At 37.4% G+C, this 12,409-nt stretch overlaps 1 protein-coding gene across 2 annotated transcripts; it reads left to right on the top strand.

The window, feature by feature from the left end:
- The first annotated feature begins 1 nt into the window (after position 1).
- On the top strand, positions 2-11,729 carry LOC146756890 (ankyrin repeat domain-containing protein 26-like). Of its 2 annotated transcripts, XM_085523839.1 has the most exons (8): positions 2-61; positions 150-185; positions 3,000-3,085; positions 6,098-6,315; positions 7,902-8,085; positions 9,672-9,818; positions 10,403-11,359; positions 11,598-11,729. In XM_085523839.1, exons 1-8 carry the CDS (start codon positions 22-24, stop codon positions 11,712-11,714), a joined length of 1,785 nt encoding a protein of 594 aa, XP_085379965.1. In that variant the 5' UTR covers positions 2-21; the 3' UTR covers positions 11,715-11,729. The 2 variants fall into 2 exon arrangements, with proteins under 2 accessions (XP_085379965.1, XP_085379966.1); XM_085523840.1 differs by lacking the exon at positions 9,672-9,818.
- The last annotated feature ends 680 nt before the right edge of the window (positions 11,730-12,409 follow it).

Here is a 12,409-nt window from a genome sequence, read left to right as displayed (position 1 = left end):
AAGGTTTCTGCATTTTTAGAGATGAATGAAACATCTTCAAAAACAGAAAAGAAAAAATCAGGTAATGATGTCTTTTATATTCTGATTTTAGCTTCAAAATCTTTCTGATAAGCATATTTAATTAAGCATTTGATTCATTTGTTTTGCAGATCCACAGGAGAAATTGAGTGTAGATGATATTGAAGGTATTTATAAATAGTTGTTGTTTTTTTTTTGTCATGTCCCTTTGTGGGCAGATACATTGTAGTTGTAAATTCTTCATATTAAATTAATGTTTTGCTAGCAAGATGTTATTTCAGCAGCAGATTTAATGAAATATGGCTCTATCTTTGGGTGTTTTCTCCACTACAGCTCCATTCAACATTTGTAAACATCCTTCTACAGTGTAAGGTTCCTCCAGCATACCTGCTATCATCACCCCTTGTCAGGCAGTCCACATTTACTCATTTCCTTCTCATTGCCAAATATACCAATCTGCAGAGGAGCAATAGGGGTCATGTCCTGTGTCTGATTCCTGGCTAGGGTCTGCAGATGGAGCTGTCCAGGAGCTGCAGGTGGGACAGAATGGGTGATTCACAGGCTTATGCTTCATTAGCATGATTGATTATTTACCTGGCTTTTTCTTTGCCTCTCTGGCAGTTGTATGAAAACATGTATTACATATGCTCTTCCAAAGCCATCCTCTCATGTTTTGTTTAAACTGGCCACTGAGTTTAGAGCTAGTGGAAGGACATGGGAAAGAGAGTGTAGGTGGGAGGTAGTGAGTGGAAGTATGTTGGCAGGTATTCCTTTTGGTTGGGAAAGATAAATAAAAGTGAAGCAGCTAGATCATTTGTTATACATGGGAGGGAGTATATCTAACCTCAGTGGGTTCTTAGTTTCTTAATTCTGATATATGTGAATTTAAGTATTTGTTAGCGAGATACAAAACAGTTCCCTATTAAGGTCTTAGAATTTCTACAACGAGCCCTGAAAATTACAAATCAGGTGAAAACCTATTTAAGCAAGCATATGAAGTAGATGATTAGATAAGAGTTCAGAAAACTATTGCAACTTCTAAGTATGGAATGGAAATTGCTCCAAGCTGTTTGACATCCATGTCTTGGGAAAAAAGGTACTGTTTCTTTTGAATAGAGGTTAAACGTCTTTCTAGAAAAAAAATGTACGTGTGTTTGCATAAAGAAAAGGAGATTCTCTACTGCAGTGATATTGTTTCTGTAAGATGCACAAAAGGTGGTTAGAATCATTGAATTATAGAATTGGGCTGGAAAGGACCTTTAAAAATCACCTAATTGAAACTTCCCAGCTGTGGGTAACCTGTTGCAGTGCCTCATCACCCTCATCAAGAATTTATTCCTTATATCTAATCTGAACGATCTTTTAGTTTAAAACTGTTACCCTTTGCTCTGTCACTACAGGCCATAGTTAAAAGTCTTTCGTGTAAGCCCCCATTAATTATTGAAAGGCCATCATACGGTCTCTGCAAACTCTTATATTCCCCAACTCTGTCAGCTTTCCTCATAGGAAAAGTGTTCCAGTCCTCAAATTGTTTTTTGAGACCCTTCCCTGGACCTGCTCTAGCCAGAGATTTTTTGTGCTGGGGGCCCCGGAGATGAACTCGGTGCTCCTGGTAGGGTTTTGAAAGAGTGGAGTAGAAGGGGACACCACCTCTCTTGGCCTGCTGGCCATGCAGTGCTTCTTTTTTTGTGGCCCAGGGTGCAATTGGCTTTTTGGACTGCAAGCATGCATTCTCAGCTTATATGTAATTCTTCATCCAGCATTATCCCCAAGTCCTTTTCCACAGGACTGCTCTCAGTCTGTTCATTGTCCAGCCTGTGCTGAAGCTGATGACTTCCCAACCCAGGTGCAGGATCTTGCGCTTGGCCTTGCTGAACATCATAAGACCTGCTTCTGTAGGCTGTCAGTATCTGTCTGAATGCGATCTCTTTTCACTAACATATCAGATACACCACTTGGCAGCACTTCCCTGTCTACCAAAGAATCCATCCATGATATTTCTCCAATTTAGAGAGATGAGCTCTCTAGGTAGCTAACATCAGTTGCTATTTCTTTATCCTCCACTCTAGTCACTCCATAATAGAAGGTTGTCTGGGCCTTGGAAAGTACCTCCTTTCTTAAACTCTTTAAAAACAAGTGTGATGTTTCCCTTTCTCCTGTCACTAAGGGTTTTACCTGACTGCCACAACTCTTTAAATATGGTGGATAGTGACTTAGCAACCTAATTTACCCATGATCTTGGAGGTCTTTTCCATCCTTTGTGTTTCTGTGATTCTGTGAGTTCTTGTTTTGTCTGTTTTATGTAGTCATGTGAAATGTAGTCCAGTGATGGTGTGGGACGTGGCAAAGTTAGATAGGAAAAACAGTCTTTTCATAGCTCATTTTATGTCATCATTTCATGTATTTTCTGTTCATCCTTCCTCGTGTCTGTTTTTTTTCTATAATCCATGTATTTGCTCAAAGATCAGGTATTAAGAAATATATGTGAAAGTTTGTCTCAAACTCCTATGTTTGGGTTTCAGCAAGCTGTATTTCTTCTGCAGAGTGTTATAATTCCTATGGTACAAGTATTTCTAACTCTAAAAGGGTTAAACGAGACCCTTTGTGGCACAAAACAAGGAGAAATGAAAGAAGCTAGAGGAATCTAGCCGATTGCTGTCTAGCATACAGTGTGTCATGTATGTATAAATATAGTTCTACATGTAAACCATTTGAGATTCTTAAAGGTGTATTTCTGACTGATTTTCATCAAATTTCCCTTAGGAATGAAAGGGAAAATGCCCTGAGAGGGATTAGTTCGCACAGAGGCATCTTCAAACTGTTTTGTAATATTATGTTCAAATCGTAAATAATCATACGCTTGAGAGGCTGTGTTAGTTTGTGCTATTTTCTCACAAATGCAATGATTCAGGATGTACTCTAGGTATAATTAATTTGTAATAAGTCATGTTCGTTATAAAGATGTAATTTTTTCACTGTAGGTGAGCGCTCAGAATCTACCGTTCATGTGTCGTCATCAGCTAAAAAAGAGATGGTCAAGGATGCCACTGAAAACTTTGGGAGGCAGGTATGTGAAACCAAATATTGTGTTTTTCCTTGCGTGCAATTCTGAGAAACAGTGCAGTCATGTGGTGGGTTTTTTGTTTTTTCCTATGCAAAATACATACTCATTTGGGAGCAAAATTTTATATCATGTGATTATTTCTTTGACAAAACACGCCAGATTTTCCTCTGTGTATTAGAAAGATTAAGTAAAAACCTGAAATATGATCTGTCAGTGTTTTCTCTGCCTCTGCAAAATATCTCCTTATCTGATCAAGTTAGTAAGTGTTCGAAAATATTTTTTGAAGGTCATTATGGAGGAATATAGGCTAGGCGTCCTGTTTGTATTGAGCATACAGGACTGGGTAGGGATCTTCATTGAGTGTCTGGAGTCTTCTGTAATACCTCAAGGGAAGTGGAGGAAGTAATATCATCATACATCCAAGGCACTGTGGAAGAGGGATGTGATTCATTTCAGCAGGTAGAGAGCGGAACTTAAGTATTGGAAGGTGGTAGCAGATGTGCAAAGTGAATGGAGCTTGGAAATGAAGTGGCTGAGGCAGGTGGTGACTGAGATGCTCTCCATTGTGAAAGATTTTTGTGGAGTTACGATGTGGAAGGAGAAAAGGGCCTCTATAACCAGAGTAAGAAGGACAATAGTTGTGGTTCCTTGGGATGCCAAGGCTGCAGACCTTGTTCAGAAGGGAACACAAACCAAGGGCAACTTTGCAGGGACTGTGAAGTCAGAGATAGTGAGAAGGCTGGAGAGAGGAGCTGGTCAGTGAGCTTGAGGCATGGTACCGTTTGGATAGATGTCTCAGTTCTTGATTTTGGGCTGAGGGCAGGAATGAACAGGTATTCCTTGTAAATATTTGTCTTGGGAGCTTGGAATAGAATTTAATAATTCTGACTCTGAGGAGCATAAGTGATTGTAATGTAGCCAGTCCCTTGTTGTGGTTAGTAAAAAAGCTTGTTATGATCACTCACGCTTGTTATGAACGCTCACCAGCAGGGGGTTTAAAGGGACAGTCAGTAGAAAGTTGAGTATGGGAAAATTTGGGCAGTTGTGTTTTCTGTTGTTACTGATTGGTTTTGATCTGTTTGATTGGTTTATGTTTCTAAACTAGATCCTTCTGTTTTGAGGAAAAAATAAATAAGGTATCTTTGTTTTGTTGTTGTTGTATGATGGGATGAGTTTGCAATGTAAATTATATGGCTTAACGGTAATTTCATTTTTCTTGGTAATTTTTCTGTCTTTACCTGCTTACTTAAGGATAAATATGTTTTAGAAACTTGATAGAAAATACAGCACATGAAAAGCAGACTGACAAAGCAGAAATTTCTCATCAGGAAGCCCTAGCAGAAAATGAGGAATCCCACAGTGCTGACAAGCAGTTAAGTCTAAAGCTGTGGGAAGAAAGATACAAAAAATGTGGATTGAAAAAGAGAAAAGGGAGTTGAAAAGAAATTTTACAAACATTACAGCAGAGCTGAAGCAGCTGTTTGGTGAAATTAATGAATCTGAGAAAGCTCCATCCCTTGTGGCAGAAGTGTCAGAAGATGACCTCATTGAAGAATTGAAGAGTCTTTGTGTTTCGTCTTGTGTGACAGAATCAAGTGATAAGTTAGAAAGTAAAGGTGAATTTGGAGATGTGAAACTTAATGTAGACCTAAAAGAACCCAAACCTGAAATAGTTATTCTGAGTCTCTGTGTCCTTCCTGATCACAATAACTTAAATGCGAGCATGGAAAATACCTGGAGAATACCAGATGAAGAAGGCTGCACTAATTACACAGATAATACAAAAGTACATCTATCAAAAGCAGAGGAAATGGAAGAGAATGAGAATGGGATTAGTAGAGATGTAGAGGGAAGTCCTGAGTATTCCCTGAGACATTGTTTAAAAACAAATATTTGGGATGACATTTCTAATAATCTTCCTAATATAAGACCTGTTTCCACAAATGGTGAAAGTACACTTGGCTTTATAAGTGAGAAGAAAATTGGCAAGGACATCTGTCTTAGTGACAGTGTTCCCAGAGACTGCCTTATCAAAAACAAGGAAATAGGAGAAACAGAAATCGAAAATCTTTTCCCGCATGCTCAGCAACCTTGTGGCATGCTGAAAAGGAATCTGGATGAAGAACTAAAACAAGATGTGGAAAGATTTAAGAGTAAGGTAGGAATGCTGCAAATGGTATTCCTGGCTTTTGAAAAAGAGAAGGTAGAGCTACAAAAAGAGGTAGAAGTTCACCTGCTTTTCCTTATTCTTTAGTCTTTCTCAGTATCGGTGGTCCTGTTCATGTTAGCTATTGATCATTAAAAGAAGGTGCTTTGTGCAAATTGGTTTTTTTGTCTTAAGAGAAGAACGTTACTCATAAATAAGGAAAGCAGTGGAGAACTGTGCTTTTCCCCATAATGTAATCAGAAGGTTTTGAGAAAGCAAAGTGTATTGTTTCAGTTTGACAATAGGTGGCAGTCATTTCCAGTGTAAGTAGTTATCACCTCATTACCATAAAAAGAAATTCATACAAGTACACCAGTTTTGATTGTCGATCAAGGAATGAAAATAGCTTCTGAACAGGGTCTTGATTTATCTCTTCATTTGCTGTGGTTTGTGCATGGTGTGCCTTCATTGCCTCTCACTAAAATTCCTGATTGCTGTGAAGCTGTTTCTGCTTTTGAGTTCAGTTTGCTTTTTTCCTCATCATTAAGGAAGTATGACATCATACATCCACTCATACTTTGTGTTTCTACAACTACTGTTGTGTAGTCCATCTGATTTCTTATCCATCAGTAATGCTTCTATTGTTTGTTTCCTTAGGGCTGCTTTGCTTTTTTGTTTTTGTTTGATTGTTATACTTCAAATCAAGAGTGAATTCAGAGTATATTTGTAGACTTGGTACATTTTGTAGAGTAATTTTGGGGGAAAATCTTTTTTATTTTACATTATTTTAAAAGTCAAGCTTAGATTATTTGGTCTTGGATCTCCTTTAGAATCAGAAAAATATATGAAGCTTAATTTTCTCTTCATAGGTTGAGAAGGAAAAAAGGAAGCAGAAACATTTCAAAATGCAAGCAGTGGAGAAACAGGAAAGTCTTGATAAATCAAATACACCAGTGGGCAATATTACCCATCAACCAGTAAAAGAAAAGCTTGCTCTAAGGAAGAATGAAAAAATGATAGAAGAAAAACACACAAAGAATTCTTCATCTGAGGAGAGACCAAAATTACTTGAAATGCCAGTAAAAGGGTAAGCTAATAAAATAATCCGTATAATTAGATTGTTTTAAATCTTGTAATTGAAGCACTTTCCTCGGTATTGAAAGCTATGCTGAGAAGTCCCCTGCTCCCCAAACTGTTTTAAAAGTATATTTTTCAAAGAACAAAATGCACAGTGGAGGTTCAGATTAATTTTGCTGGAGGTGATAGAGGTCTTAATCACAGAATCATAGAATGGCCCAGGTTCAAAAGGACCACAATGATCATCTAGTTTCAACCCCCCTGCTATGTGCAGGGTCACCAACCACCAGACCAGGCTTCCCAGAGAATTTCTTCCTTAACACTGACTCTAATCGTGTCTTTAGAATCTTACCTCCTATGCCTAATAAATAAATCAAGAACGAATTCAAAGCCCTTGCACGTGGGATGGAGGAACCCCTTGTGTACACAGTGAAATGCTCTGGCTGGTGAGCTGATTCGCTGAGAAGCCTCTGGGGGCTTTGGCAGAGATTAAGTGCAACATGAGTCAGAATGATCTTGCAGCTGAGAAGGCCAGCAGCATCCTGGGTTGCAGAGTCAAGAAGCTGAAGGGAGGAGTCCATCCCTACTTAGCATCTAGTTGGTCTGTGTCTGGAGCACTGGGTCCAACTTTTGGCCTCCAAGTACTTGTGTGCATTTCTTTTTATGGCCTTCAAGAGATCGTAGTCAACATGTGTGAGTTCAGTAGAGGCTTTCCAGGCTGATCACAGAGCATGAAACTCTGTGAGAATAAGCTGAGGGAAATAAACTTCAGGATGTGCGCCAGCAGTCTCCCAGTACGTGGAAGGGGATTGTAAGTAAGACAAAGCCGTTCCTGATTTGTCCTGGATTTGATTCTAAACATTTTTCAGAATTCCCAAACATCTGTAAATAGAAGGAATTAATTTTTTCTTCTATGTAAAATCTCAAAACAGTATTAGCTATACATGATAAAAGCTGTACTTTTTGGGAAGCTAAAGACTACATGTAAATCTTTCTCCTTTAGAATAAGCTGCTTCAATACTGATGTTACAGCCAATGTTTTGAACTACTTGTTAGTGGTTGCTGATATTCAAATCTTTTTTTGAACACTATCCTTATCCTTTAATTTATTAAAAGAAATGAAAAGGTTCATCCGCACATGGTAAGCAGTTGTTATAGTCTTAGGGAAGGCTTCTTAAAAGTTTTTGATTTGTCTTAGATAAGTGATGTGATGTTTTATCGGTATTACTTGCAGTCATTATGAATCTGTACTATATAGGTGATGATCAACTTATTAAAAACAGTGTATTTTTGTTAGTAAAAGTTCGTGGTTTACTGTTCATGTTTACCTATGTCGACATGGAAATACATGATGAATTTTGTACATCACTTAAGGGCTTATTTGTCAGTCTTGTGCAGCTCATGTATAACGTGTCTTCCACCACTAATGGAATGAAATTAGAGTGATGTTAAAAGTTTAAAATTGCAGAAAAACTTCTATATTTGAAAAGGTGTGACATTTCTACAGTTTTAAGTTGTTTCTCCTGGTTCATGATGTGGCATATTTACTTTTTTGTCAGTGCTTTAATTCCTCAAATACTCTCTTTTAAATCCCAGATTTTTTGTGAAACAAGAAGAGGAAAAGAGACATAGAGCTGAAATGCGATATGAAAAAACAAGAAAGCAACTAAAGAGGGAAAAGGATCAATATTCTAGAGAGACAGAGGAAAAACAACAACTTGAGTTTCGTGTAAGGAATTTAGAAACAGAGTTAATAACGCTGAAACAGCTCAAGAAACAGGTATATTAAATATATATCTTCTGTTTTTCTGTTTCTTTCAAACTGATATTTTATGCTAGTATGTTCAACTTGTTGGTGAAAGAGACATTAGGCAATTATCTTGGTGCATTTTGAGGACCATTGTCATGAAACCAGCGTGAACAAACAAGTTCATGATACCTTTTCACATTTTTCAGAATTATAGTTTGGTTTGTGCTTCAGGCAAAGCTTCTCTTTGAGTTATTTTTCCTAATTACTACAGAACTCTGTGCGCGTGTGTGTATATGTATGTCTATATCTATATATCTATATATATATTATATGTGTATATATATATATATATAATGTTTTTATTATTATTGTTTTTTTTCTTCAGAAGGAAATTACAGTTACTGTTTGTAGTATTCTTTCAAGTATACTTACATGAATTTAAATTTAGGCCTAAATGTTACTGTTTACCTGATAATCTGTAAATTGCCTCAGTTGCTTACAATCAAGACTGAATCCAGAAAAACTCTCACCTTTATTTTTATTACAAGTTTAGTGGCTTATTTAATGCAATTGAGATGATGATGTTCTCACTGTACACAACCTGCATGAATTCTTCAGTTCTTACATACAGTTTTGAGGGTCTTTTCACTGGCCTTTACCTACTTTTCAGCATTCCTGTCATGGTTCTACGCAGTTTGAAATATACCTCGGAAATTCGGTCTGTTGTGTTGTATTTTTCCCCATAAATAGTAAGCCTCAAATTTTCAGAACTTGTATTTGCAAACATATTAAGAACATGTGAAAGTGGTCATTAAGGATCCTCAGTGGCCACGTTGCTCTGGCAGAAGCAGTAAGTAGTTAGCATCACCTCTTTCAGTCTGCCTGGATTTAACAGGGACACCATTGGCATTAGTTTACCTCCTGGTCTGCTGTTCAGCTGGTCAGTCCTCTTCTGTGTCTCACTTCATTAATAGCCTTTGGAAATCTCATACAACTCAATTTATCCAGCAGTATTGCTAGATTTTGGTAAACTGAAAATGGATTGGCACATTTTCTGAAGCATTTCTAAATATTAGTAGAAGAGATGTAGACTTAAGACCTTGCAGTGGGGTAAAGTAAGTGTAGTTATTGTGCTTTTGGAAATCTTAGTCATTTGTTTTGTGCAGTTCTTAGTGTTAGTGCTCATATTGATGAATAGATGTTTTTAAATCTCTGACGGTTAAGCATATGAGTGTCCATCTCTGGTTTTAGTATGTATATGTAGTTTGTTAGAAAGATAACTTGGGTTTCTACTTAAACTCTGTATGTTTCCAAGAATAGTAGTTCTAGTTTGTTTGTTTTTTTCTTGTGTTATAGAGGGAGATTCATTAAGTATAAAACTTCTATGATGCTGATTTGTGCAAAGGACTCACACTATCCTTATAACTTTCAATTCAGATAAATCTAAAGGTGTTTGTTTGCAAACATGGAAAATTGATATGCAGGTCATTCTATGATTTTATGAGAAATGACTCTTAATAGAATTAATAGAATGTAAGAATGAAAAGAATGAAATAGGAAGGTATTGCTAATTCTGATTTTGTTCAAGATTCACAAGTTCAACTATATTACTGTAGGTTGAAGAAGAGCGTGATGAAACACAGAGACAGCTCTCTAATGAAAGGAGTGCTAGAGCTCTGCAAGAAGGAATTTTGAGCAACCACCTGTGGAGACAGAAGGAGCTGGAAGAAGAGACAAGAAAAACTATTAGGAAAAATTCAGAGGTAAGCAGTTCCATTCCTAATTAATTTGGTTATACTTCACTGTGCTCATTCTAAAACCTTAAGAAAAATAACCTTTTGTGCCTTTTCGTGGATTATCTACAGTTTATCAATATAACCAAATTTTGTTACTGTTGTCTAAAAACTCTGAATAGCATCATCAATCCCACATAGACCTGAATTGCATGTGGAAGTAGGAAGCCACTGGAAAATAAGACATTGTGTTCCCAGTCTCTTAAACTGCCTGCTGTTCTTCACTGTATAGTTGTTACAATCATTTCTAAGGTTTCTACCCGTGAAATGTCCAGATATCTGGAGATTCACTAGGAAAGAAGCTGGCTGAGGCTGTTTGTGATCCTATTACTTGGCTTTTGAATTCGTTATTATACTGTCATCACTTTCTTGTTTCCATGTCCTTCATCTTTTTGCTTAATAAATTATTTTTATCACAGCCCATGAGTTCTGTTTTGTTTCCTGTTCTCTCCCTCATCCCACTTAGTGATGAGAGTGTGGTGCCTAGCTGCCTGATGGGTTAAACCTGAATTTATTTCCCAACTAACTATTCATTATTGTCCTTTATCACACAGAAATCTGACACTAATGACAGAGAAAAGGATCTGCTACACAGAAATCAGTTACTGCAAGAAGAGATTGCTATGCTAAGACTAGAACTCGATCAAGTAAAACTTAAGCACCAGGAGGATGAAGGAAAATACTTAGAGGAAAATGAGTCTTTGAAAGAAAAGAATGATTCTCTTCAGAAGGAACTTAAACTGAGTGAGGAAACCTTAACACAGACAGTATTTCAGTACAATGGACAGCTGAATTTACTCAAGACGGAATCTGCAATGCTAACTTCCAAGCTTGAACAGAAAAAAGAAAGCAAAGACAGACTGGAAACAGAGATTGAATCATTCTGTTCCCGCTTGAATGCAGTGGTTCAAGATCTCGAACATCATCAGTCATTGAAAAGTGATGCCGAACGAACATTTCAGAGAGAACGTGATGAATGGCTTCGTTTACAAGACAAGCTCCATCGTGAGCTCTCTGAGGTGCGAGAGAGCAACAAGAGCTTGTCTCAGCAGCTGAGTAAAACGGAAAGCAAAGTTAATAGTCTAGAAAACGAGCTTCACCAGTTGGAACAAACACTTCGAGAAAAAACACTGCTTTTAGAAATGACACAAAAAGACTTAAATCAAGCCCAGTGTCAAGCAAAAGAAAATGAGCATGCGTGGCAACTTGAGAAAGATCAAGTCAGTAAATTTATGATAAAGCATGAATCTATGCAGGAACAATTGGCCCAGCTCCAAAGTGAAAACCTTTTACTCCATCAACAGCTGGAAGATTTGCAGAACAAGGAGATCATCAAAGAAAAGGTTGTGAATGATGTCCAGGACAGATTTCATGATATGTTCAACAAACTCAGAGCTGACAGTGAAAAGCAGGTTTACCTCATGGAAGAGAGAAACAAGGAATTAAATACCAAGTGTACTGATTTAAAGGAACAAGTCTTTAAATATGAGACTGACAAAGTAGAAAGAGAGGTAAGCTATACAATTAGAATAAATTAAAATGTTTCAATTCATAAAATGATTTTGTATTTTTAAATGCATCAGGTGTAAGTTTTACACATAGGACCAAATTGTGTTGTTTTGTTGTGGTTCATTGTTTTTTCTCTTAGAATTAAGGAGGACCGGTAAATGACTGAACTGTATAATATAGTCAGTTTAAAGGAGTAAAGTCAAGTTTCATGTTTTTCCTCATGTTTATCTGTTTCCTTAGGGTTTGGTCAGACAGCTGCAGCAGGAGCTTGCTGATGCTCTTAAAAAGCAGTCTATGTCAGAAGCTTCCCTTGTAGTTACTACATGCTACCGCAGTGACCTTGAGGAAGACAAATAGCACTTGCAGAAGGAACTGGACAGGATTAAAGCTAAGGTACAGAGAGGCTGTAACTTACACATAAAATCTGAGGGTGATTTTTCCCTGTTTCTGGTGAAGAAGAGAAAAATAATGTTCTGAGAGCAAGTACCAGAGAGAGCTAAGGAGGTTAGCAGTGATACCCTGTCATAATTCATGAAGGTGGTGAAATCTTTGCCAGCTGGCCTCCTCCTCTGTAGTGAAAGATAAGTGTTACTAGAATCATCAAAAAGCCAACTAGTTTCTTTTGCAAGTAGGAGCCGTTCTTCAGCCCCACAGCTAAAGTTCTTCTTGTGGCTCCAGGGTGTTGTAGCAGTGTTCTTTCTTTTCCCAACTTACTTCCCTCTCCTGGTGTCAAACACAATTAAGAATTTATTTGTGGATGGGATGTGTACAAACTACCAACTATCTGAAGCAACATTACACAGGTGCTCTGAATTTACAAATTGTTTTTCTGTGTCTTATAAGGTTGGTTGTAAACACTATAAGGTGGTCTTTATCCCCTTAGTCTTCTCAACTTGCCCCTTGTCATCTGTGATCACAGTCATGCCTGTGCCAAATCAGAGCAGAGAGTTCAAAGTATAAGCAAATGTCCTCCTATCCTAGAAATAAATTCAGGGGTATAGATTTAAAGACAAGTATATGAACTGCATTGTTCTGTGCACTTGGTGTCCATG

This window comes from Coturnix japonica, chromosome 25, assembly GCF_054131305.1.
Source record: "Coturnix japonica strain WE chromosome 25, WE-NBRP24, whole genome shotgun sequence".
NCBI lineage: Eukaryota > Metazoa > Chordata > Aves > Galliformes > Phasianidae > Coturnix > Coturnix japonica.
This window is presented reverse-complemented; position numbering and strand designations above follow the sequence as displayed.